Source organism: Lissotriton helveticus, chromosome 6 (assembly GCF_964261635.1).
Source record: "Lissotriton helveticus chromosome 6, aLisHel1.1, whole genome shotgun sequence".
Taxonomy (NCBI): Eukaryota; Metazoa; Chordata; class Amphibia; order Caudata; family Salamandridae; genus Lissotriton; species Lissotriton helveticus.
Genome location: NC_136067.1, coordinates 220678765 through 220706292, shown reverse-complemented (window position 1 = coordinate 220706292; position 27528 = coordinate 220678765). Strand labels below are relative to the sequence as shown.

Below are 27528 nucleotides of genomic sequence, written 5' to 3'. Positions count from 1 at the left end.
ACCTTTCCTGGGTCCTTGGGTACCTGAGGGGCTAGCCATGGTGGCCTAGCAGGGCCAGAACATCTCCACGCCAGCAGAAACCACGGCAGGACCACCAGCAACCAAACTCACTGTAGGATCTGCTTTGCTGCTATAGCAGGAGCCCCATAAAAGAAGCCTCTTCCCAAGTCCTACATATAAATCTTTTATTTTCTGTCCTTACCTGGGTAAACTGAGTGCCAGTAAATTGGGTAATAATAACAATTGTTAACAGCACTTAGAAACACAGAAGTGCAGTAGGAAGCCCTAAAAAACCGTTATCATTATTACAGGCTTTATTGTGGTAAAAGATGGCTGAGATCCCAAAAGTATACAAAAAAGTGATGGATAGAATGTTTGAATTAATCTCAGCCACTGATAATTACACGGGCGGCATCGCAGTCCATCCTTATTTTGCCTACCATGCCACCTCACTTTGGGCCCAGCCATATGCAAATCAACCTTGATCCTGCTCCAATAGGAACAGTCCAGCCTGAACTGCCAGGACCAGGTCCTCCCTAAATAACACACAAGCAACCTAGGACCACATTGCTCCTTATTAGGGTTCAAAGTGCAATGAATACAGGTGCATCCTTCTCCACCACCACATGTAAGCAGCTTGAACGGGGGCCGGAGTGTGCCACTGGGCAGTTTGCGTGACATAAAAACCTTTAAAATATTGTTCATGTGCCCCTTGAATTGAATTGGAGCCGCTGGAATGCAGCAAAGCAAGATAGACCCTTGGAGCGGGAAATAAATGCAACAAGAGAGCACAGTTGAAAAGAAAGTCGGAAGGAAGAAATGGATGGAGAGATATATGAATGGAGAGGTGGGTGTCTGGATTGTCGATAGAAAGTTTGATGGATTAAATGGTGAATAGAAGATAGAATGGAAGGGTGAAGGATTGGATGAGAGGTAAATGGATTAGTGAAATGATGGAGAGAAGGATAGGATGATGGAATGAAGGATGGATTGAAGTAAGGATGGATGGATGGAGGGCTTCATGGAGGGAAGGAAGAATGGAGAGATGTACGTATGGAGAGAATTGGTGGATAAATGAAGGCAATGATGGATGGATAAAGAGAAGGAAGGGCAATGAGAGAAGGATGGATAGGTTGAAGGGTGAGCACATTCACTAAGATTGCAAGTGTATAAAGCAGGATTTGGCCACAATGTTTTCCAGAGTTCTTCGGGGAAGCATCCAATTACCTTCAGGCTAACACATTTCACTCACTCAGTTTCATTTATATTAGAGTTCAACGTGGGGGTATTTTATTTTTCTGAGTACTCCCTTGAATAAATATTAACAAATTTAGAGTGACGGCGTTTGATGGGTGTGATGAACATTTTGGGTTGTTTAAAACAGACTCATGAATTTTAATAATCTTTGACTCAAAATACAGGAAGTCTTAGCAGAATAGTAGATTTGCAAAAGAGAAGTTTTCAGTTGATTTGGCGTGGATTTTAAAGAAGTCTTTAGTTCTGTAAATGGACTTGGTAATGTATTTGGCAAGGGATTTTTTTGTTCGCTTTAGCATTTATGCTACAGCCCCTCTCGTATCTTGAATACTCTTGATGCAATTTACTTATTTGTCTCCAACAGTGATGTCATCTTTGACAACAGCATTGCAGGACACATTACAACACTGCCCTGCATTTTAACTTCTGCCTGCTCACTGTTGAACCACATTCTGGTGGCTTCAGGGCCCTGTTTGGGAATCTACATTTTGTGGGTTGCAAGCTCACCTAATAAGGTGACAATGTTACAAACGTTTTTTTTTCTAACAAGGTCTTTTGGTCTTGAATGGTGTTTGAAATATACCCGGTTGCTTTTTATGTCAGGTCAGTTTCTACCTCATTACAGTGGCAGAGACATCTGAATGAGATGGGTTTCTTCTCAGGTCTTTTGTGAGTTTACAGACCGTATAGCGGGGCCTATTCACTAAATACATTTTGTAGTACGTTTAGTAGTATTACAATAGTACTACTCATGTTGTACAACATGTTATTTATTCACTAAGCTTTTGGGGGGGGGTCTCCACCTTCACCTCTATCCTTTCTGTACAGAGATGTCGCCTCTGACTGTGGAGACCTCTGCACACACACACCTACATTTTAGTAGTAAAAATGGGAGGAATGGAGTAGTACTTAACTATAACGTGAGAGGGGCTTAGGAAGGAGTAAGGATGGCTAGGGTTTAGGAAATGGACATGCATCCACTCACAAAAGAGTAAGCCCATTGCCCAAGCCCAAACTGCAGGTGACCCAAAACTGACATAAATGTACTCCAGCTCAAACTTTGTGTCAGTCCAGCGCCACTCATGACCAATATTTTGATCAAGTTTTTTAAAATTTAAAAATAAATGTAACTTTCTTTTTCAATAATTCAATTATTTTTAATTAATTCTATTGATAACCTTTAGTACATAGTATATAAGTATAAATATTTTACTTAAGTTTTAAAAATTATTTTATTTAATATATTTAAATTAAGTATATATTAAATTCAATATTAAGTTTATAGCGCTGTATCATTTTTTTCCATTTAAAATAATTATATAAACAGAATTTACATTAATGTGTAACATTAAAAAAATGTACATTTTGTTTTAAGTTTAATAACCATTTTACAAATTCCCTACACTTTACAATAGGGAGATCTCCACCACGGTGGTGGTGTTGTCCGCCGACCTCTGCCTATGCGTGAAAACGTACTAGTATTAACTTTACTCCTATAAAATAGGCTCCACCTCCTTAATTCGGAGGATGAAGACATGTAAGTCTACACTATGTAGTAACTGGACCCTGCACAGTGATCTATTGCCTTTTTGGCTCAGTTCACATTGTAGGAATACTATGTACACAGATATATACATACACTTCAAAATGGTGAATAGCCAAAAGTAGTAAAGATACTGCAAAATGTAAGAGTACATTTGCACATGTAATTAATATGACTATTTCTATGTTAAGCACAAGTTCACAAAAAAGAATCGTGGCACAAGTGCATGGGAGACAGGCGGGAACTCTGCAAGGGGCCAATTTTGCAGGACTGCTGCAAAACCTGCCCGCTTGGGCACAAAACCAGGCCCTTTCCTTCCGGCCCACTGGGAAAACGCTCTGTGCCCGCTACAGCCAGTCTGGCCCTGATAGGAGTTAACGCACACACCCCGGAAATTTGCTGAGATGCTTGTAACTGAGACGTTATATGTGCATTATCTATTCAATGCTTACATTTCACTTAAAAAGATTTAGAAATACTATGAAATTTAGTAGGTTTATTTTTATTTGGTATTTTTCTATAGTAAAGGAGTGGGTTCTTACATGCAACCTTGTAAAACTGGACTAAAAGCACTATTTGCCAGATCCATTACTTTCTGGTGTAAGTAATGGGCCCAGATAAGTGTATACATATTAGTGTATAACCAAACAGTCACTAATAGAGTACATATTGTGAATAACATACGTGGTGAGAAACAAAGCCAGGTCATGTGTAACTGCAAAATACACCTGGAAATTTCTGAATTTATGAGTGTACTTTTATGTTTTTTATTCACAAAATCACTTAAATCTTCGCCCATGTCTGAGGACTGGGAGTTCTTGGGCAGGGATGTTCTGCAATCTTGTGCACACCCACAAATTTGTGAGAATACACCAACGTGGCCTATTCCCACTATAGGAGGTCGGAGATTACCTCCTGTCAAAATCAGGGGTAAACCCCTTTTCGAGGTGGCAATGGGTAGCGGATAACAACTGGTGAGCTAATTTAATGATTTTCTTCTGCACTATTTCACTTAAAATAGAAAGTGCCTCCTAGAAGGACTGTGTCTTTAATCCCCTGCATGAGCTGATTCCAAGAAAAAGCTCGATCCCAACCAGTGTAACTTTTTGGGGGAGTCAACAAGTGGCAAAATAGAAGTTACTTGAACACGTTTTTAAGAGAAAATAACTATTTGTTTTATATAGTTCAGTTTTGCTACTCTGAAGTATACTGAAATAGCAGTACTCCGATCGTCGAACTTAATTGTACCCATTTTACCGACTGTAGATGGATGAAAAGTAGAAAATGCCCAACCTTGACTCCGATTACACTCAGATTGCAGCAGCAAAGGCTGAGATATCTTACCAGAAGAGCAGTGTGTGTGTGTCACCTACTGGGCTCAGGTTTTCATCCTTCTGCAGTCTATGAAATGACTACCATTGAGCAGTAGCGGCTGCTGTGGCATTTAAGTGGTGAGGGCAGCGCGGGTGAGGGCAGTGCGCGGGTCAGCAATTGGAAAAGAATAAAAAAAATAATGCTTAATGCAGCGGTGGTGCTCTTCCAGCCTCTGTTCCTCGACTCCCGGCATGCCACAGAGTCCCCTATGACAATCCAGATCCTGCTCTCATGCTGGTGTTGCCCAGCATGAGAGTCGCACCGTGTTTGGTGTGAGCACCCTAGATGGGCGCTCACTAAGGGACTACGACCCCCTGCTTGTTCTCCACCCGGCTGTAAAGGACAGCTCGCGTGGAGAGATCTAAGTGCGCATGACGGTTTGGCCGGCCTTAGACGGCTCCACCCTCGGCTCAGCTGCAGGAAGTAAGCGAGGAAAAATAAAAAGATAATAACATTTGTTATTATCCTTTTGTTTTTCATTTTTCACTGCTCAAAAGCCGTGGGGCAACACTGAGCCGCTGCTGAAATTGAGCTAGGATATATTACCACTGGTTAAAAAATTGCCATTATTATCTAAGCACCATGAGTCCATTTACGTTGAGGCCTTCCCGTCAGCAAGTGGCAGAGTTGCCATTGCTCGTTAGAGGGCCTGTACCACACACCAGTGTTAGCACAGGAGTTCGAATACAGCTCATTGGGTGGGACGCCATTTTGGGAGCTCCTGTCAACACATGCATCACTCTTTTCCACAGGGGACGTATGGAAATGGTTCCTTCAAAAGACTTCTGGTCTTCAGCGAACATGCCCCCGCTCTCCGATTCCCTAACATGGTAATTGGTGGAAGGGGGAAACGGAGAAACCCTGCACAGAATATCTGGCATACGTTATGCAAATGTGATACCCAGGCTGTCTGATTGGGCCTGACTGTTTATGCCGCTGGGTTCAAAGGCTTGGTGTATGCACGCATGTTTCCATATTTGCATTCTGGAATTGCTCCTCAAATCTGAGTGAATGATTTCATTTACGACAACATTTTTGTGAAATTTCGATGTGCTGAAAGACTTCTCGGTGTGTTCCATACTGTTTTATACTTTCGGCCCAGACTGCTGGTCTGCGCTTACCCAGTTAAGTTTGTCTGCAGATTAAATGATTTAAAGATGTTTTGACTTACTCTTGATTAGAGAGAAAATATATTGGTTAATTAAAGTAGGGTATAGTTTTGGGATGGACGTGTCTGGTTTATAGTTGGGAAGAAACGAACTGAGCTTTACCAGGTGTGATGCAGGACGTGAAAGCATCCAGGCTTCGTTGTTCGGAAAACTAGAGTAGTTTAGTTGTATCAATATTTTTCCGACATAAATTGTTTGCTTTTATTTGGATTTGTGCTTTCCAGAAATGACGGAGCATCACTCAATTGCTAAACAGCTATGTGTGTGTGTGTATATATATATATATATATATATATACAATAACCTTTCAGGCATAGAGTAATGCAAAAATTATGCTAAAAGGGAGCAGAGAACCTTTTGTTTGAATATATACATGTATATATATATATATATATGTCATCCCAAAAGCCTCCGCGCTTTAGAAAATGCACTCCACAGGAAACTGTTCACATGAACCTTTAATGCAGGAAGCGTTTCAACCAGCCTGACAATTAATATCCCCTACGCGTTTCGGTGCCCTGCACCTTAATCATGGGGTTAAAGGCATATATATGTGTGTGTGTGTGTGTGTGTGTGTGTGCATATATGTGTATATATATATATATATATATATATATGTACCAAAGCAATCTTTGTAAATCCACAAGAAAAAGAGAGCCCGCACATAACATGTCAGCTTCACTTGATATTTAATCGGCAACACGTTTCAACCTTTGCAGGTCTTCGTTACGGTCTACGAAGGCCTGCAAAGGCCTGCAAAGTTTAAAACGCAATGCTGATTAAATATCATGTGAAGCTGACACGCTGTGTGTGGGCTCTCTTTTTCTTGTAGATTTACAAGGATTGCTTTGGTACATTGCAAGCGGAACTTGCACCTGTTGCCCAGCATGAGCCCCATTTGGTGGAAGAGGCCGGCAACATTGCGGGACAGACGTGAAAGAATATATACATATATATGTGTTTTTATTTTAACCAGTGGTGGTTATACCAAAAACGACTGAACGGAAATACACCAAATATCGGCAGGAAGCTAGATTTTGGTCCACAGATTATGCTTTTTGTGATTTGGTGTAAATCAGTTCAGTAGTTTTTGAGAAATTAAGGGTAAAATATAATTTGGCAATAGGGCTTGCAAGAGTCTCCAATACTCTCGCTGGAGCGCCAATTTAAAAATAGAGCATTCTGATTGGCCCAGGGAGCTTTATTTCCCTAGGGACACCTCACTCTCACAGGAGTCAGACTCCTGCAAGAGCGAGCGCTCTGATTGGCTGCCAGCAGCATGAGAACAAATTTGCTGGCAGCCATTGCAGGACTCGGGGACTTAGTCCCCTGCCCTGAAGTTGTAAAAAAAAAAATATATATATATATATATATATGTATAGGGAAGCACGTTAGGGATACCCTGACCCTGTAGGCCACATGGCAGGGACCCAGGGGGACATCCCCTTGGGTCAAAAATGAAAAAAACGGCAAAACCCTCACGGGATCTAAAAAACAAACAAAATGTAAATAAAAAGAAATTATGGGGTGGGGGGCCCTCTCCTTGAGACATTAGAGGCCCCAGGGAGCCTACCACAAGGCCCAATGTTATTATTAATGGAGAGGGGGGCTGTGCCCAAGCCTCTACTCTAAAGGCCTCGGGGAGTCTACCACCGGGGCTGAAAATGCATCAAATTGGGAGGGGGAGGGTCTGAGCCTGAAAAGGACCCAGGGAGCCCACCCCCGGCCGTTATCCTTTAGGGAGAGGTGCCGTTTGGCTCCCTCCCTGACCCAATAATGGCCCCAGGGAGCCCAGCCCCGGGCTGGTTCAGCAGCTATGTCCCGGGATGCCCACCCCGAGACATATCGGTTTCCAATGTCCACAGAAGCGTAATCAAGTGAAAATCTCCTGCCAAGCTGGGGCAAACACAAAGTCTTTTCCTGCCTGCTTGGAGCAGACTTTAGATTTGTTTCCCTGCTCGCAGTAATGTGGGCGGGAAAACAGATCTAATTTCACCTGCCTGCAGAAAAGCAGCATTATTAGGTGCTCCGTGCGAGCTGGAGCAATGCTGGCTCCCGCTGGATGCAGGGAGCTAGCTGTTGCCGAGGGGGGCTTTGGGCTCCCACCGCGGCCCCCAACAAAATGTGGTGGGTGCCATGGGGGCCACCAGTGCACCGACCTTCGGTTAAGCGGGCCCCGAGGGATGGGGTACCTGGGGCCAAAATAGGCCCGTGGAGGGGGCCCATGTGCCCACCTCCCCCTTCAATATAGTACCAGGTGCCTAGGGGTGGTGTCCTCGAGGCATAAACTGGCCTGAAGAAAGGGGCCCTGTGCTCTCATCATCTTACAAAATTGTTTTGTGCTCTAGGGGATAGGGTCCTCAGGCCGAAATCGTCTCAGGGATGTGAACCATGTGCCCCCTCCCCATAAAAACTGTGCCAGGTCCCGAAGAATGTGGTTCCTGGAGCTGAAATTGGTCCAGGAAGGGTGGGTGTGTGCCCCCTCCCCAAACAAGCAAGCTGGACCTCTGGGCTGAAATCGACCCAGGGAGGGGAGCCGGGTGCCCCCCTCCCACAAACAAGCACACTGGGTCCGTGGGAATGTCGATGAAAGAGTGGTCCTGGGTGATGGGGTCCCCAGGGCCTAACAAGGAGGAGGGGGGGCAAACAGCCCCCTCCCCTTTATTTAAATAAGTGACCCTGGGGTTAGGGTCCCTAGGGCCGGTATCCCCCCTACCCTTCAATTTAAAAAAAGCAGCAGAAGGCTGTGCTCAGCGTGGGGTTGGCAGCAGGTCACAGCCAACTGTGACGACGGTCATGCACGACGAGGGTTGCATTTACATATGGTAATTAAGTATTACTTTACGTTTAAAAAAAACTAGATATTCACTGAAAAAAACAAAGGTTAAAGTAACGTTATAGTCAGGTGAATTTGTAAGTGAGAACATTAACGTTTTGAACTAATAAAAACACAGAAATTCAGCAGTTATAGTTAGCAGCACTAACTATAACTTGCGCCCCTGCCATGCACTGCTTGTGACCTCACATATGACATCACTCATGACATGTTTTATGAAATCATTTATGAGATCTCTGCTGACATCACAAATAACATCATTGATGACATCACTGATGACCACAGCTGAACTTCATTTTCCTTCATATTGCTGTATAAATTACTATGGCATTACACGTAGCATAGTTCACGTTAACAATCATCCACAGACATATGGGAAACCCTCATTGAGTACGGTATTCAATCTGTATATATTTGTTCAGAGAAAGCCAAAATTGTGAATGCCAATTCCAAAACAAATGCCCTACTATGGACAGCTTTTGACTGAACCAAACCCCTGTCACACATCAAACCTACATTACGAAATAAAGTTGATATCAGTAGAGAACTGAGTACTGTAAATAGTGTTCACTCTATGGAGAAAAGTTAATTGTATACCATACAGTTTGCAAACAATGAAACTCTCATGAGAAATACTCCACACAGTATTTAAAATAATCTAAGAATAGAGTACATTGTATGCAACAGTTGTAATAAAAGACAATATTTGCTAACAAAAACCAAGATCTGAAGGTGCTAAAGATCATACCACCAGCACTCTTCATACTGTGATGAAAACTTTACAGATAGCCCATCTTCTGAACCAAAACAAGCACACGTACATAGGTTAGCACCTGGTGCACACACTCTTCTATGTAATGTAGGAATTGTCATGCAGATACAATTATGACTAATAACTCAAGGCTGCTTACAAAAGTTAGTATCTACTATGTAGAATATTTTTCCTATTGAAAACCTTTTCTGCAGAACCAAAAGGTTGTGGGAAGCATAATGAATACAAGCCAACTGTCACTTACACAAAGAGTTACTCTTGAATGCAAACATTTATAAAATGTTCAATATCTTTACACAGCTATGGTGCATAAGGAGCACATGCATTTTTGTGAACACATGCATTAGCTGGACCCAAGCTGTACAAAATTACGTAGAAAAACAATATGGTAGTTATATGTCACTTTGTAAACTGTAAAACAAACTTGCATACTCGTTTAAGTATGTGATCAGTGATGTAATTAATGATGTAATTTGAAATGTCATAAATTCTGACATAAGACATGAAATGAGTGCCGTCACATGGGAGGTCATAAGCAGTGCATGTCGGGGGTGCAAGTTATAGTTAGCGGTGTGTTTTTTTTCAAAGTTCAAAGTGTTAATGTTGTCACAAGTGGTGTAGCTCTGGGGGCGAGTTACATCTCCCTTATATATGTATTTTCTAGTAAATAGTTGGGTACAAGTTTTTCAGTCGGGTATGGAGAGGTGTCTGTCAGATTTCACCCTAGAATTTTACATGCACACACAGACAAAAACACACAAACACTCTTTCTCCTCACTGTTTTGAAGTTCTTAACATTTTTTTTTGTGAAAAATATTTTATTTTCAGTACGCATAACAATCTGCACTATCTTCTTTTCCATTGCCATTTTAGACCCACTCATGTCCTGCTTCTCAGATATTGTATGTTTACAAGATATACCAGCTTGATTGTTGGGAAATCTGAAGCACCCCCTGCCCCCCAAATCTTACTGACCAAGCTATGCCCCTGGTTGTCACTGACATATTCACCGTAACTATAGCATTACTTTAACCTTTGTTTTTTTCTGTGAATATATGTACTAATATATATATATATATATATATATATATATATATATATATATATATATATATATATATATATACTAGCAGCCCGTCCCGACCTTGTCCGGGAGCTTTCAGGTTTCCCCCTACCCCCGCCTGCCCCGACATTGCCCAGCAGCCTGTGCCCCCGCCCGCCCCGTCCCCCGCCTGCCGCCTGGCCCGACCCTCGCGTGGCCTGAGTCAATGGAGGTGTTAGTCCCCGTCCCCCGCCGTCCCCGTCCCCCGCCTGCCCCGACATTGCCTTTTGTAACTCCCCGTCCCCCGCCTGCTTACCTCAGCCACCGCTCCTGAGTTGACAGCTCCTCGCCGCTCTGCTCCTCACCGCTTGTCCGCCGTCGCTCCTCCCCCGCGCCATGTCCGTCTCTCCGCTGGTCGCACCGCCGCTGGCCTGTCCGCTGCTCCTCACGAGACCGCTCCTCCCCCGCGCCATGTCCGCCGCTCCTCTGACGCCGCTCTGACGCCATTCCTCGACGTGAGCACGCACGTCGCGGCCGGCGCTACTTTGGGGGGACTACTTTTTTTTTATATACATTTTTTAAATAAGGTTTATTTTTTAACTTTATATAGCCTATAACCATCTACACACCCTGACGATTTCTACGGTGTATCGGGTGTGTAGATTGGCGCAGTGGTTCCGGAGTTTACCCGCCTCAAAGCCTGAAAGTTTCTCCTTTATTATAGTAGTATAGATATATATATATGTTTGAATGCCCTGAAAAACCTTTATTATAGAAAAAATATGTTTCTTTATTCAGGTCTGATAAAAAAATTGAAAAATTCCCTTAAAATTCAGTTGATGGGACGTTATGGTTGTAAACGAAATACGTAAACATGCTGAAATTTGCCAGTTATGAGAGCTACGCTTTCATATGTCTTTCCACTGAATTGTTTGTGACCTCACACGTGATATTATAGCTGAAATTGCAAATGTTATCATCAGTCACATCACTGGTGACATTTGCCTTTTGGTCATGGTAGCGGTCCTGGGGTATAGAGCCTGAGCTTCCGGAAGCTGTTCTACACAGATGTGGCCATGAACAGCAGGCTGTGAAAGACATGCGGATACATTTTGCCATGTGTACATTCCCATAGCTCCCAGAGCTACTACACTGGGCTTGGGGCATGTCCTTTAGCCACACCTTGCAATCAGTCCCCCTGCCCTCAGAAACCGCAGCATATCGTCTTCAACTATGTCTAGCGCCACACTTTACGATCAGTTTGCATGCTACCAGAATACACTGTCCATTATCTCCATCCATGGTGCAGTGAGCTCTACACACATTGTGTGCCTTTCAACAACGCCTTAGAGGCTTAGCCCATATTAACTACATTTGACCTTGTTCAGTGAGCCATGAGTGCAGGGCGTGGCATTCAGCCATACCCAGCACCCAGTCTCCCTTGTTCATATCCGCTGTGTATGGCCTTCAGCATTGTGCAGCTGATACGCTCAGCAAGGCATGACCTTTGGCTTGGCTATACATCTAGTCCCAAACCCCCAAAACCCCTTTGCCTGTCCATAGCGGAGAAGGCACATGGTGCAGGGCCTGCCCAAAAGCCACATCCAGTGCCTTATTCTGTGGCCACTGAACCTAATGAACAGTTCCTGTGTTGCCAGAAGCCATTGGCCATGTACTGCAGGCTGTGAGCTCCACGTTGAGTATGGCTTTTGGTCAAAATACAACTGGGCACAGTGCAGAGCTTTCTGCCAGGTCCTAAACCCAGTATCTATGCACAGAAGTATTTCCTTGGAATATGACCATGCAAAGAAGGCACTTAGTGTATCTTTGCACTCGGAATGCTCTGTGCAAAGAATTAAACCATGCACTGATACCTCGGGATACATGGTGTAGTCTTTTGCAGCATCTTATGGCATCTCCAGTACCCCAAAGATCACATATGCTCAGACATCAGCTGTGCTGAGCAGGGTCTAGGTGCATGGTGGTAATCAGAACCTGGCTATTCACCAAATCACGCAAAAAAACGATGGATTTAGGCCCAGATCCTTGTACTGGGGTGAATGTATGACATTGTTCTACATTCTGTCCATCAACTGTGTTTTTTGCAATTTTCACCCCGAGTGGGCTGGGTATGCTCAGACGTGAGTCCCAGGCTCTCCACGCCACTGGAGTCAAGCTATCCAGGCTGATGAAGGCTGATAGCCTGAAACCGGTCCTTGGATGCTTGATTCCGGTCTGGGAAAGACATGGCTTGGTAGTTTGGACTGGACTGTTCCCATGAGGCACAGGGTCAGCACTGATTTGCATATAGCTAGTGTCTAACCCAGGGTGGTGTGGAGTGCAAAAGAAACGATGGATTTAGGCCCAGATCCTTGTACTGGGGTGAATGTATGACATTGTTCTACATTCTGTCCATCAACTGTGTTTTTTGCAATATTCACCAAATCATACACTCTGTTGAAAGCCCCCCTGAAGTAGCTGCACAGGACTATCCAGTGGGCACAATACATGGCCTTTGGCCAGCCGTTCATCCAGTCCCAGTGCCCATTTTGGCACTGTGCTTGTTTTAATTAATTTTTCAGTCTGCAGACCTAATCTGTTGTCCACAGGTGCAAACGCATTGTCTTTGAATGACCACAGCTCACTCCAAAATGGCAGCTATGCATGGCTATTTTGAAATAGTGCTAGAAATAGAACCAGGCAGGGAGTTACTCACAAAAATGCTTCATAGAAGTGGGTAATTTTCAGGAAGGACTTATGGTAAATGGATCACTTTCCAGTAGTCTCCAATTACATTATAGGACCTACAGTCTAGTGATTACAGTCGATTCAACATGGTGGTGACACATCACCCTTTTAGAATGTGTCATGGTCTTTAAATGTTGGCTGCTAAAGTGCACACAACGGGTCACAGTTTCATTCTGATGTCCCAAAATTCTGTTGTATAATTAATGTTTATTCTGGAGCCAGAATTTCCCCTCATGGGTCGCCCATACACCTTCCTGGTGACAAGATGCATTCTCCCACTTTCTATTCAGAGGATTATTTTCTGAGGATAGACCTTACACACTCCTGTCTTGTGTTTAAAGATTTGTAATCTCAATCAATCAATCAATCAGTCAAGAAATATATAGAGAGCACTACTCACCCGTGAGGGTCTCAAGGCGCTAGTGGGGGAAGGGTGCTGCTACTGCTCGAAATGCCAGGTCTTGAGAAGCTTCCTGCAGTTTGGTAGGTCTGCCGAAGGAGGATGGGGAGGGTGTTCCAGGTCTTGGCGGCGAGGTAGGCGAACGATCTGCCGCCGGAGGTAGCTATTGGAATGCGGGGGACGGTAGCGAGGGCGCGATCGGTGAAGTGGAGCTGGCAGTTCGGGGTGTAGAAGGTGAGTCGTCTGTTGAGGTAGGCTGGTCCGGCGTCGTGCAGTGACTTGTGTGTGTGGGTGAGGAGTTTGAAGGTGATCCTCTTGTTGACTGGCAGCCAGTGCAGGTCTCTCAGGTGGGGTGTGATGTGGCTGTGTCACGGGATGTCTAGGATCATGCGGGCAGAGGCTTTCTGTATGCGTTGCAGTCATTTCAGCAGTTTGGCTGGGGCTCTCGCGTAGAGGGCTTTTCCCTAGTCCTGCCTGCTGCTGACGAGGGCCTGGGTGACCGTTCTTCTTGCGTTGGTGGGGATCCACCTGAAGATCTTGCGGAGCATGCGGAGGGTGTTGAAGCAGGAGGATGAGACAGCGTTGACTTGCTTGGTCATGGAGAGCGTTGAGTTGCGGATGAACACCAGGTTGCGTGTGTGGTCGGTGGGTGTTGGTGCTGCTCCCAGGGCGGTCGGCCACCAGGTGTTGTCCCCGGCTGAGGGGGTGGAGCCGAGGATAAGGACCTCCATCTTGTCCGAGTTCAGCTTCAGACGGCTGTTCTTCATCCATTCGGCGACGGCTTTCATTCCTTCGTGGAGGTTGGTTTTGGCGGCAAGAGGGTCCATGGTGAGGGAGAGGATCAACTGTGTGTCGTCGGCGTAGGAGATGATGTTGAGGTTGTGCAATCTGGCGACGCAGGCGAGCGGGGCCATGTAGATGTTGAACAATGTCAGGCTGAGGGATGATCCTTAGGGTACGTCGCAGATGATCTTGGAGGCTTTGGAACGGAAATGGGGGAAGTGGACCCTCTGGGTTCTGCCGGAGAGGAAGAAGGTGGTCCATTCCAGAGCCTTGTCTCGGATCCCTGCGTCATGGAGGCATGTGCGAAGGGTGTGGTGGCAGACCGTGTCGAAGGCGGCTGATAGGTCCAGGAGGATGAGGGCTGCGGTTTCGCCGTTGTCCAGTAGGGCCCTGATGTCATCGGTGGCGGTGATGAGGGCAGTTTCGGTGCTGTGGTTGCTGCGGAACCCGGATTGGGACGGGTCCAGGATGTAGTTCTCCTCAAGGTAGCCGGTCAGCTGTTTGTTGACGGGTTTCTCGATGACCTTCACCGGGAACAGGAGCAGGGAGATGGGCCGGAAGTTCTTGAGGTCTATTGGATTTGCCTTGGGTTTCTTGATAAAGGCGTTTGTCGGCGTGCTTCCAGCTTTCCGGGAAGGTCGCGGTCTCGAAGCAGATGTTGATGGCTTTGCGGAGATGGGGTGCGATGGTGGTGCTGGCTTTGTTGAATATGTGGTGTGGGCACAGGTCTGACGGTGAGCCAGAGTGGATGGTGTTCATGATCTTGATGGTGTTGTCGTCGTTGATGTTAGACCAGGTGAGCAGGAGGTCACTGTGGGTGGTGGCTGTGGGGTCTGAGGTGTCGTTGGCTGTAGGGGTGGCCTGGTTGTCGAAGATGTTGTGGATGTCTGCGATCTTGCGATGGAGGAAGGTGGCGAGGGAGTTGCACAGGTCTTGCGATGGAGGGATGTCGTTGGTGTTGGAGCTGGGGTTGGAGAGTTCCTTCACGATGTTGAAGTGCTCCTTGCTGTTGTGTGCATTGTTGTCGAGGCAGTCCTTGAAAGAGGTGCTTTGGTGGATCTGATGAGGTGGGCGCACGGTGTTCTTGTGTGCTGCGTGGTTCTCCGGTGTCTGTTCGTGGTGCCATTTCTTCTCCAGTTTCCGGCAGTTTGTTTGGATGTCTGGAGGTCCGCGGAGAACCAGCTGTCCTTTTTGTTGGTGCGTCTGTTGGAGGGTTTCTTGATTGGGGCAAGAGTGTTGGCGCAGTCGTCGATTCAGCACCTGAGGTTGCTGGCGTCGGGGTCGGTGAGGTCGGCAGGTGGACTTCGGGCGATGTTTAGCTGGTCTTCGGTGATTTTGCTCCAGCTGCGGCAGGGGATCTGTTGGGTACGGTGGTGCGTGGGGGGTTTCCGGAAGGTGAAGTGGATGCAGCGATGGTCGGTCCAGTGTAGTTCGGACGTGGGAGCTTGCGGAGAAGATGGGGTCAAGCGTGTGGCCGGCGGTGTGGGTGCGCGTTGTGACGAGCTGTCTGAAACAATATGGTAGAAACCTACACTCTACCAAAACCCTGAGGGCTGGAGAGTGCTTGACCAATAACTCAAGTGCAAATTATAAGAGAAGTAACGTCCCCTACTACCAGGACTGGGGTCTCAATTACTCTTACCGCCTATATTTACTAAACGTCTTTGGAACCCCAATAACTTCTCTAATATTCTGACGCAGCCCAGAATACATTACATGAATGAATAACAGAGCTATTACTTAGGAAATGTCTAGCGGTTTTTATCCTCACAAACCGTGGGAGAAGTGTGTTAACATGAATTTTCCTTTGATTGATATGAATGATTAATTGATTGATGATTAATGCCTCCTTCTGGCTGTACTTAAACTCATATTTTGAAGGCTTTTTGTCAAACAATCCACAATAATACTGTCCCTCAAGAATCAGCAAGGGCATAGGAAATCTTCTAAGTAGCATCACTGAGCTTAGATTCACTAATTGGGTGGATGCTGTCATTTTCACACATTTTATTGGGGTTTCCGCAATAAGCTGAAAGATGCCTTAGTCTAAGTTGCTTACCTTCTAAATGGCATTTTTAGATCGAACCTAGAGTCAGCATGCAAGCACGGCTCTGGTGAAGATGTGCTGGAGTTCAGTACGCGAGGGAAGCCCTGCCCACACCCCCTCCCATATTTTTCATTGACTTGTGTCTTTATCCTTCGTAAATGGTGCCTTCGGATTCGTTTATAGGCTTGTTAGTCCCTCCTTATTACAGCCATGTAGTCATTTGTATCCTCCCATGGCTACAGGCATCTTTACTTCGAGTGTTACACGGTACATGTTATTTCGACTGTGAGCACTATTTTCTTTAATTTCTTTAATTTCCTACTGCCTTCTCTACTCCCTCCTCCCTCCCATTTTCCCATTACCCCCTCCCCTGCCTGCACTCCCATTGTCTGTGCCTTTCCCCCCTCACTCCTGTTGTCCATGCCTCCCCCACCCGCCCTCCCTCCCATTGTCCATGATGACTACCATTTGCAATGCAATAGGTCTTGCGTAATTGTGAGTCCTATTGCATTGCAAATGCTTGTTGATTTAGTCATTCCTATCAAACAATTAGACCAAAGGTGTAGCAGCAAAAAATGGGAAAAAGATTCTTTCATCTAGAGAGATCCGTATTATTCTCTCCAAAATATACCACCACTAAATCAGCTTCAGAGCCCATGCAGTTGAGAAGTATCTGTGGAGCTCTGACAAATGAAGAAAGGAAAAGGAGACCTTTCCAGGCAACACCTGTTCTGAAAGGCAACATCTAGTACTAGCAGAAAAATGCCCAGGCCCATCAGTATGTAGTAGCCTTCTTGCATGTGCATCTTGTTTCTTCCCTTGTTCATGATTTGAACTCCAACCATCAGAGCACCACATACAAGTTTAGGCTGAAGCAGAAGGAAAGGGAGCTCTTATGTACACCTGCTCAACATGACTGCATCCGTTCCAATTGTAATTGTGTAGAAATCTGCTAAGCCAGCACACAATGAATACTGTTGGTGGTAACATCTCCCTTAACATCAGGCAGGCTTTAAATGGGTACGTTTTCCCCTTTGGTGATACAACCTAACAAGTCTAGGGCTGTGTATGACCTGTGCAGAATATCATCACAAACATGCCTCTCTTTATGACCTCATGGCCCTCTCCTATCATACTGTGCATGTTCCGGCTACAGAAACATAAAGCGACTGTAGACTGTGAGGACAGGACCATGAAATGAAATTTCTCGACTGATACTATGTAAACTATTTTCAAATCATACAGTCTCAAGCAAGAACCGTCCAAGTATCCATGGTTTGCTTTCATCTCCCAGTCTTAAGGGCGACCCATCCAAGCATCCAGGGTCTGCTTTCGCACCACCCAATCTCAAATCAGTACAAGCCAAGTATCCATGGTCTGTTTTCGGATAAAAAAGAACTATTGATGGACAGAATGCAGAACAATGTCATACGTTCACCCCAGTACAGAGATCTGGGCCTAAATCCATTGTTCGTTTTTTTGATCACCATGCCATTCCAGTTTGGACCCAGCCATAAGCAAATCAGTCTTGACCCTGTGCCCAATGGGAACAGTCCATCCTGAAATGCCAGGCCAGACGTGGGTCCCTTGCTCACTTTGCCACTGGATTCAAGATAGCCTGGCTGATGAGGGTTATGAACCCGAAACCAGTCCCAGGATGCTTGTTTCTGGTTTAGGGAAGACATGGCTTGGCAGTTCGGGCTGGACTGTTCCCATGTGGCACAGGGTCAGACTGATTTGCATATGGCCATGTCTGAACTGGGGTGGTGGAGTGAGCTAAAGTTGATGATGGATTAAACCCAGATCAGTTGACTGGGGGTGAGTGTTTGATTTGCTCAAGCGCTCCGTCCATCATCCCCTTTGGTATTGCGCTGTTTTTAGATCACCCAATCTCAAAGGCTAGTCACCCAATCTTCCTAGGCCAAAGTAATGTGGTGCCACAGAAATACCAGGAATCTGCAATTTGTTCAGAGCCCAAGAATCAGATACTATAACTTTACATCAACGCAATGCTGTCTCATAAGCTTAATGCTTGTGGGCAGCCCTATGTCTACGGAAAAAAAGAAATTCATGTTTCAAAGAAACATGTAGATGAAAATCTCACCAATGAATTTAACCAGCATTCGTTCTTGCCAGTGTAAGCATTAGTCAACATTTTAAAGAAACAAAGCCTTGCATAGATTACTATCAACTGTAAGATATGTAACAGTCATTATTCACACCAACAATCATTTTTTTTAGAAGATATCAAACCTACAACCATTTACAGGAAGAAGGATCTCAAAGATTACTGAAATCATAACAAATGTATACATGTTATGTATGGAAGACAGCTTTTCAGACAAGGTAGGGTATGATGAGTTTTCATGCTGCTCTAGCTCTGCAATGTCCCAAAGAAGGACATTAATTCCCACCTATAACAAAGAGAGCAGGGATATTCCTAAAATATTAGGAAATCCCAAAATCTTTCAGTTAATGGCTTTAGTAGACTCTGAAAGGAAAATATCGGTCTGGCGCCTACTCAACCAACTTGAAGGCTGAGTAGAACAAGAATGGATCATTTGAAGGAGTCAATCTGTTTCTGTCATGTGATTGGAATGTGTGACAATATTATGGCTGTGGCAGTGTTACCTAATCAGTCCTTTGAAGCAAAGATGCTAAACTGTGTTGCTACTATGTCGACCACAGCACAGAATTCCACAAGGTTGATGCAAAACACTGTTGGTTGAATGTGGCTTCCTTTGACAATGAGCCCAAATTGCTCTGATTATCAATGGCCATTCAGGGGAGAACCTGGTGGCAGATACAGCTCAGCGAACATGGAAGCATGACCAACAAGATTGCGCCCTTAATGGTAACCGTCCTCCTAATTTTAAACTTATATATTGCTCATGTAGGTGACCATTTACCTAGCATCTGACATTTTCCTCTAAATTTTGATCAGCCTGCTCCAACTCTTTGAGTACGCATGTGATTTAGCCGTACTGTCCAGAACCCCCGATTAGATTACAAAAGTTGTTAAATGCTCTAGCTTCATGCACTGAAAAAATGCTCTCAATGAATCTTGACAAAACCAAAATAATGATGTCTGACAGAGGCAGGAACAACTACTTATATTTAATGAACTGCCATCAGTGGTGGTTGTTTAAAGAGTAGGGCTAACTTGTCCAGACAAACAAAAGGGTAATCTCACATTAAAGTGTGTTTGAAGTGGATTTGAAATTAGATGATTTTTGTCTATGTACACTGCTCAGCAGCGGTTTCTACATGAGGGCGGGGGAGCATCCCCCCTCGTCCACTGCAATGCCATTTTATTTTTGAGATGTGCACACTGCGGTAACCAGTCTTCCCTGGGCCCAGATAAATGCAGGGAATATCCTCTGTTGCCGACTGGCAGTGTGCAGGACAGGAGTAGTGACTGGCTGGATGCTCCAAAGTATGCATGTCACTTTGGCAGGCTGTCTTGCACCGGGCAAAGTGACACGCAAACTTTGAATCTCACCAGCCAGCTGTCATAGACAGCTGTGTGGAGATCAAGCGCAGGCCTCCATAGCCTAAAGGAGCGCCCAGCCAGCCTGCTCCATCCAATCCAGGCACTTTCATGCTGGTTAATAGCATGAGAGCAGCGTCTGGATTATTTAGGGGAGCTCACCTTCCACAGCAGATTCAGTAGTGGAACACCAAGGAAGAAGTGCAGCCGTGAATAATTACCATTTATTTAAAGTATTATTCTAGTTGGTTTTTTTCGACTTTTGGAGGGAGGGGTTGTTTTGTTTTGGGCTTCTGGAGTGAGGGGGTATTTTAATTTGGACTTTTGGGGAGGGGTGTTTTTTCTTTGGGGTTTTGGAGGGAGGGATGTTTTATTTTGTTTTTTGGGAAGTGGTGGGGCACTTCACTCACCTCACCACTTTCAAAGGGTACCAGCCGCCCCTGACACAGCTGATTTTTAAACTCGAGCATTGCAATTATTTGTGTTTTGCTCTGAATCATTCTCTCCCCTTCAATGAAAGTGCCTGGCATAGCGCACTCAGTACAGATTCAATTTCTGGCGAATTGACATTTATAGAATTTGAACATTCTGTTTTGTGAACACGACAAGTCCCATTGACACACTTTTTATTGTTATCATCTGCTTGATTGCTTCTTTTATTTCCTTATATTAGAACGTGCGATGCTTTATAAATGTGATGACTGTAAGTATCATGTCTGTTTCCTTATTTCAGTATGGTCAGAGCCATGACAATAAGGACAATATGGACTCTTGCAGTAAAGCTGCCATGTTTTGATTGTTTTAGTTAAAGGGGCAAATTATCCATATATAAATTGAAATGACGTATTTATCATCATACTTGTTTGTCTTAATGAGACTTTAGCGTCTCCTGTTTTATAAACTTTAGATAAAATCGAGGATCAGATATTATAAGAATTCAGGTATTTAAGCATTCAAGTTTATTTGCATAGTTAATTAAAACCATTGCATACTATTAAAGCTCAATCAAGAACATTCAAAAAACGCAAAGCTGCTCACAATTCGAGCATTAATTAAAGGGGCTTTATGCCAGAACTATCAAGCCAGTTGTCACGCCAGTTTGTAGCAACAATCAGGCTCAGTCGGGAACTGCTCCGAAAGAGGTACAGAGAAGTGGCCTTCAACCGGGCACTGCTTATCTATCCTGGGTAAGAGCTGTGATAGAGAATAGCTAAACAGCTGTTTTCACTAAGAGATAGTATGGTGTTTGATTCATCTTAAGAAACTCGAGTTATATGCATCATATTTTCTGCTTCTGCTAAAATATTGCATAGTGAATTAGAAGGAGTGATAGAATGTTAGGAACTTACTAAGCATGTTCGGAATGTTCACACAGTTTTTACCGGCCATGTCATATATTGCTGTATGTATTTTCTCATTCTGTGTGGGCCCCATTCATATTTCATGCTCTGTACTTGGACTTATGAAATAAGTATTTTTTTTTTAATTCCTGTTTCTTAATGCTATTTTGAGTGTGTCATTCATTGACCAAAGATAAGTTGGAGTTCCGCCTTGTCCCTGAACTCATCTAATGGGACTAATCCTAACTAGAAAACATCACTTGCACAGTATTACTCAGTGGGTTGTAGCTCAACTGGATTTCTAATTTGTAGCGGTGCATTGAATTGAGTCCGTGCACCAGGGGGTCAGAAATCTGACCTCTGCGGCTCTAGGGGGTGACCGATTATGTCACCTGATTGTAAAAATAATGGAGTCCTCATGAGTTAAAACCTGGCTGAGATTCCCCTAATCATGGATCTGTACCTGTTGTTTCAATGAATACATTGCTTAAAAAATTTGCGAATCGTGTTTTCAGCGATATGTCAAAACATTTTTCTAGAAAGGTAATAGTGGAAGAAAAAAGCAATAAACTGAGCAAATAAAAAAATAGCAAGAAACAAAGTACTATATTGTGCTGAAGATAGAAAGCTCCTACTACCAAAAGCTTTGTGCGAATGGGAAAAAAAACTCAATGGAGCAAGACATTGCAATAGATCAAAAGGCAGTTAGAAAAACAAAAACACAGTCAAGAGCAAGAATGGTAAGACAAAGCATAACAGCATTAACAAATGATGAATAGGGAAAAGTAAGAAGTGGAGGGAAAATGTATTGTTCCAAATATAAAAATATTTTATAAAAAATGGACTGTAAAAAAACAATGTCCGCTAGAAAAACAAGCATGTGAACAGCTAAAAATGTAAAAGACGAGTACAAATTAAACCCACAAAATAATCAACTGGAAAAAAAGACAATAAAGCTAGAAACATTAAACTATTAAGAAATAAAAGTAAAATACAATATGAAAAGACCTTGGGGTAAAATGAAGCAACGACGAAACTAGGAACAAATAAAGATACAAGAAAATTAGCAAGTAGGAAAAGTGACGGGCGTGTGCGAAATATGTTGCTATTAAAAAGCAAAAGTGGCAGTGCAAAGAGAGTAAAAGTTAATGGTGAAAACACAGATCTCCGTTTGTCGCTTTTCCTGCCTTTCGTCGTCGTTCAGAAGACTGAGCTTGTTTTAGTCTCTTATGACATGCTGTTGCGCTTGTTTCACATCAGCAGCCTTAGTGACTGTAAAGCAGGAAGTGCACGCGCCTCAGGTAAGGGGACGGTTTGCGCGGGGATTTGAATGTGTTTACACTGACTCCGTCCTTAGCGCGCTATGTACGCGCAGCCTCTGCGTGGGTGAAAGCATAGTGTTATTCTGCGTGTGAGTGTATTACGTGCACATGAGGACCGTGGCGCCAGACAGTTCTTTAGACTAGTGCAGTGGGGCTACGTGATACTACCAATTTATCTGTGAAAAGTACTCTCATTTGGAGTTTGTTCGTGAGCTACATGTTCCTTCGGAAAAAGAACATTATCCGTCTCCTGCTGTGAGTTTCCAGGACATTAATCCGCTGGAGTTAATATGTAAATTGGAACAGTGATTGTTTATTTTTAACGCAAATAATACTTGTTAAGTCTGACAGATGTAGAAGACTGTAGGCGGTTTTGAAAGCCCTGGGTCGCCCTTGATTCTCTCGCGCTTCCCAACGCCCCCAAGTTAATTGCCGCAGTCGGGAGAGGCTCTAAGAGTAAGAGAGGGGTGGGAGTGGGAAGGTAGAAAAAAAAGTGATCAGAGAGGGAGAAGAGAAAGAGAACGGATACCTGAAAAGAGAGAAAATGCGTGAGAAAAGGAAGGGAGCGGGTCTGGTGTGAGCATATTTGACAGGGCTGCTTTGTGTTCTCCATCTGGCTATGGAAGTACGATTCTTCTACAGAGGTGTTTGTTACATCATTAATTGTATACAAGACAAGTTACAACAGTGGCCGAAAGTGCTCATGCACATAGGGAACTTTGAGAAACTGCTTGGATTTGTGTTAGTTTGGCAAGTTGTGGACACAAGCCCAGGGCCAGTGTGATTCATTGAGTACAGTTGTGTGCATGGGCACGTAAAAAGGCCTTGTGTAGTCAAGTGGTGCACCAAGGCGGTGACAGGACGTGAACCGAATGGATCCTGTATTTTTAAAGCGTACAGCTGCCTAAGAGTATTTCAGTACAGAACACATGGCTTACAGAATGATTGAACACACAAAAAGTGATGGGAGGAATGCTTTCAATAAGTATAATCACTGGCAATGGCATGGGGTAGCGTTGCAACACTTACTCTTTTGCCCACCCTGCTGCCTTATTTTGGACCCAGCCATATGCCAATCTGTCTTGACCATGCTCCATTAGGAACGGTCCTTTCTGAAATGCCAGGCCCTTCCTGAAGCGAAACACATGAAACCCAAGAACAGTTTCACCCTATAGCCTGCTGTGCTCCTTCATTAATGTACTGGAAGGAGTTTAATATACTATTCTCCTTTATGCATATGGGACATTAAGAATGGCTGTTTCACTCCGGCATATTATAATTTAAGTTATGCTATGGACAGTCATGCACGGGGCACAGTGGTCGAAGTGGAGGGAAAAAAGTAGGGGAACTGTGGGCGGAGAATCGGGGGGGAATAAACAGAGGTTTGGATCAGTGGGCGGAGTCAGAAGTGTGGCTAGAAATAGCAAAACATACCAATTTTTTTGTACGTTTGATATTTCACTGACCAGTTACAGCTTATAACGTCATTTAAATCAAATAATTGATAAACATGTTTATTTGAGGTTTAATATATAAGTTGTTAACATTTAATTCATTTACAATGTGGGACGTGTTTCCAATCACAGAATATTACAAATACGCTTATAAGTGGAATCATAAGCCATTTGTTTCCTAGTCTTCTTATTTAACGTAACCAGGTTCGCGTCTGGAAGGAGGCTCAAGCATCCTTTGTTTCTGGGCAAATCACTTAATCTCCTTTTGCCTGAAAAAGCAACAATTTGCAATGCAATAGGCCTCACATTACTGAAAGTTTGAGCTTTTGGTGTTGCATTATTATTTGCAATGGCAATAAGTCAAACTTTCAGTAATGCGAGACCTATTGCATTGCAAATGCTTGTTTTAATAGACCACATCCCTAAACACAAACAAAGCAGTGGTACACATTAAAAAAAATAACAATAAAACAGCAGATAAGACATGCGACATTTTCCGGTTATTTAAAGAAAATGCACCAGGTATTTTATTTTCTCAACTTACGTGATGTTTGGGGAGTTGAGAAGCAGTCCAGGCTCCTCTTGCAGGCCCCGGTACAGAGACAAGAGCAGAGCTGTAAAGGAGGGTCCGGGGACCTCTGAGCAGGCACAGAGAACATTTTCCAGGAGAGGCTGGTGGGGCTGGGTCAGCTTAGGGCCTCTTCTACAGCAGCCGCTGTCCCCCTATTTTTCAGTTCTGGCTGGGTGTAGAGCAGATTTACAGCAGGTCACAAAATCCTCAGTGAAGCCGTTTTAGGTCTCGCCTGGTGTTAGCAGCGCGCATGCGTTGACTCGCCATGCAAGGGCCTTTTGGAATCGATACGGTTTGAGAAGGGAACTTTAGGCCAGGCCTTCTTATTAATTGGCTTGCGTCAGCGTTTATGTTAAACGCTGGTGCGTGATTGGCAATGGGGATTTTGGCTAACCGCCTTGTCCACTTTAAGAATGGGCCATTTGGACAGCCCGACACCATCTTTGTTCCCGTGACTTGGGAGGGTTCAGTGTGAACGTTGATGTCTCAGCCCATCAGAAATGGAGAAAGTACGTGCCTGTCATAAACCTGCAGAATGGGCAATTATCTATGCCGGTCTTGCATGGGTGTGTTCTATTTCTCTCTATACTACCGTAATCCTCTTCTGCTTGCTTTGACCCAGGAGCTACACTTTCCTAAAAAAGTTCTCACCACCATCATGAGAATATGGGATGCACTGGGTGCTAAAGCTGTTTGTCCTGCAGTACGTCACACAGAGCATATAAATTCTGCAACTTGCGTTATCACGCCAGCTTCAGGATACGTTAGTTCTGCAGCGATAGACATTCGATAGCTCGGCGATCCATCTTGTTTGGGTTGCTTGTGTGCCTTCTGCTTTCGATTCAAACCGGAAATGCCTGAAAGGCTGGCTGCCAATCAACATATGAGCCTGTGGAGTAGTGGAAGGGAGAGAGATACAGCCGGTCGGGACACTTACAGGGAGAAAAATACAGCCGGTCGGAAAAGCTGAGCCCCTGCAACTCGGTCATTAGAAAGGTTAGAATTGTGCTGGGAATTGGTCACTGTACACCTATTTTTGAGTTCTTTTCAGCTTGAGTATATATGAGCTTCTTCCTATCACTGTACAGAGGTTCATCAATTAGGTTGTTAGAGAAAATGTGCTGTTCAAACAGAGGAATTGTGGTGGCAAGTGTGCTGATATTTCTGAAGTAGCCTGTCTCTTCAGTAAAGGGATCAGTGGACACATTAAGCTAAGCATTGGTCCTTGTTGGAGAAGAAGCATTGACTGCATTAGATCTGCGACCACAGAGTTTCTAGACTGAACTAACACCCAACCTATACATTTCTAGTCATAACAACTACTATGATATCCCTAGGTATTGATGCCAGTGCAGCACCGCCTAATAAATTTGAGTGGGAGGATATCGGTAATGTAGGATGGAGTCAGTGACAGCCTCTGGGCTGTCTGTACAAATGCTAATATTTACATATTCAACCACCCAAAAAATTAACAAATAGAAGAGAAACGTTGTAACACAACTCTTCTGGTTTACTTATTGATGTAACAAATAGATCTTATTTTATGATAGTAGAGGGTTACACAGAATCCGCCCCTGAGATGCTTGTGTGGATTGGGATATAGTACTTTCTAGAGTTATTCAAATGTAATATGTTTATCGTTAGCGAAAAAAACAAGACGGTTCATTGTCTGCAAATACTTAATGTAGGAGAGTAGGATCTGCTTCCTATGGTTACCCCCACTTTTTGCTGTGATTCACTGGTTTTTCGACTTTAGTCTGACTGTGGCCATGCTAATCAGGACCACAGCCCAGCTGTTCTCTCTCTAAATTGATACCATGTACTTTAGGTACATACCAGATTGGTTTCTGGGTGACCCTTGCGAGCCCCTGTATAGTGTACCATAGGTACCCAGGGCATAGGTGCATCCAATGCCTACCAGGGGCTGCAGCATGTATTATGCCACCCCTGGGAAGCCTTCCAAAATGGCACCACAGGTCTGCACTTGCAGCCTGGGTAAGGTGGTGTAAGCACCCCTTACTTAGCTTAGTATCCCTATATCTACATATATATATATATATATATATATAGAGACACATATTAACCTATAAGTCACTCCTATGGCAAGCCTTGACAATCCTGAAGGCAGAGTGTTTGGTTTTATGTGAGAGGGTGCTCTAGCATGGGCTGAGCCCCTCTGCAGCTTTCGGAACCATCTCCTTATAGCTGCTCTATGATATATCCATATCGTATACTCTTAAGTGCATTATTTATAATCCTCGTGGTTAATGTTAACTTTGGTTTGGCTTTATCAAAACATGTTGTGTTTGGTGTCAAACACTTTGGAATACTACCACCCTGCCAGTTCTGGTGCGGGGGTAGCATTCCACCCTTTTAGAGGGAGAAGACAGTTACAAACTTACTTACCTGGTAAATGTTTAAAAGAGCCTCAGCATCAACAAATGGATGCTGCTGCCACAGACACGAGTCTGACCTCCTGCTGCTGGATGAAACTCCAGCAGGGGAGGCCTGGACAATAGGTTTCCTGTCCAGGGAGGTGCCAGCACCTCCCCAGACAGACTTTAGTGTATTGGGGCAGGGAGGGCTGCATTCAGTGAATGCTTTTTAGACACTGCCTGGGGCACACAAGGTGCTCCATGCATTTCCCAGTTCAAACCGGTTGCTGAGGCACTCAGCCCCAGCTCTGGCATGAAACTGGACAAAGGGGAAGGGGTGTAACCACCCCCACCCCAGGTCCTCCCATAGGTGGGACCCTAGAGTTAGTCCAACCCCTAAACTTAGAATAAGTATAGGAACCCTGTCACTAGGACTTTAGATTACCCTGGAAGAAACTCTGATACATAAATATTGGACCTTCGACATTCCATATACACTAGAATATGGAAGAAATCTCCCTTGAGTACAAGCAGTGACCTCCCTATTCAAACAGGCACCAAAGAAGCATCTTGCTGGTCTGCATTTTTGAGGCTCCCGCTGGATCCCGAAGAATCTGCGACACAGGACATAGACCTACAGACATCTCTAAGGCTGACACGAGTCCCCAGCAAAGCTGAGACCTGTAGCTATCACGAGACGTGGGACCGGAACTCCTGGCCATCCTGCGATTTTGCAAGTGCAACTACTTCCTGAAGTTTCCTGAAGTTGTGCATTGGGGTATTTGAAGCCCCTGCCTTGAGCACCTTTTGCACCGCAGCTCAGAGACCTACACTCCACGAGTTTATCCCTGGGCCCGCTTTTTGCATTTCCGCTTGAGGCTCCTTCGCAATCCCTAGTACGTTGGCTAGTGGGTCCCCACGAAGGACAATGCTTTGTTTCTTGAGCTTCCCTGGTTGCTCCAGAAGTGCTCTGACTCCCCTCCAAAGGGTGAGTCCCTCAGACCT

At 44.4% G+C, this 27528-nt stretch overlaps 2 protein-coding genes across 8 annotated transcripts in view; one reads left to right on the top strand and one right to left on the bottom strand.

Moving 5' to 3' along the window:
• Positions 1–27528, top strand: part of SUPT3H (SPT3 homolog, SAGA and STAGA complex component) — a 2933604-nt gene that overhangs the window by 726003 nt on the left and 2180073 nt on the right. For 2 of the 6 annotated variants that reach the window (XM_078647633.1, XM_078647628.1), the window contains exon 1: positions 22026–22102. The exons of 3 other annotated variants lie outside the window; for them this stretch is intronic. In XM_078647633.1, the coding sequence (XP_078503759.1) occupies positions 22031–22102 (72 nt within the window). In that variant the 5' untranslated portion in view covers positions 22026–22030. Of the gene's footprint in view, positions 1–22025; positions 22103–22218; positions 22379–27528 lie in introns of those variants that run through there. One more of the 6 variants, XM_078647632.1, reaches the window with a different exon arrangement.
• Positions 1–27528, bottom strand: part of RUNX2 (RUNX family transcription factor 2) — a 372515-nt gene that overhangs the window by 254023 nt on the left and 90964 nt on the right. The window lies entirely within an intron of this gene.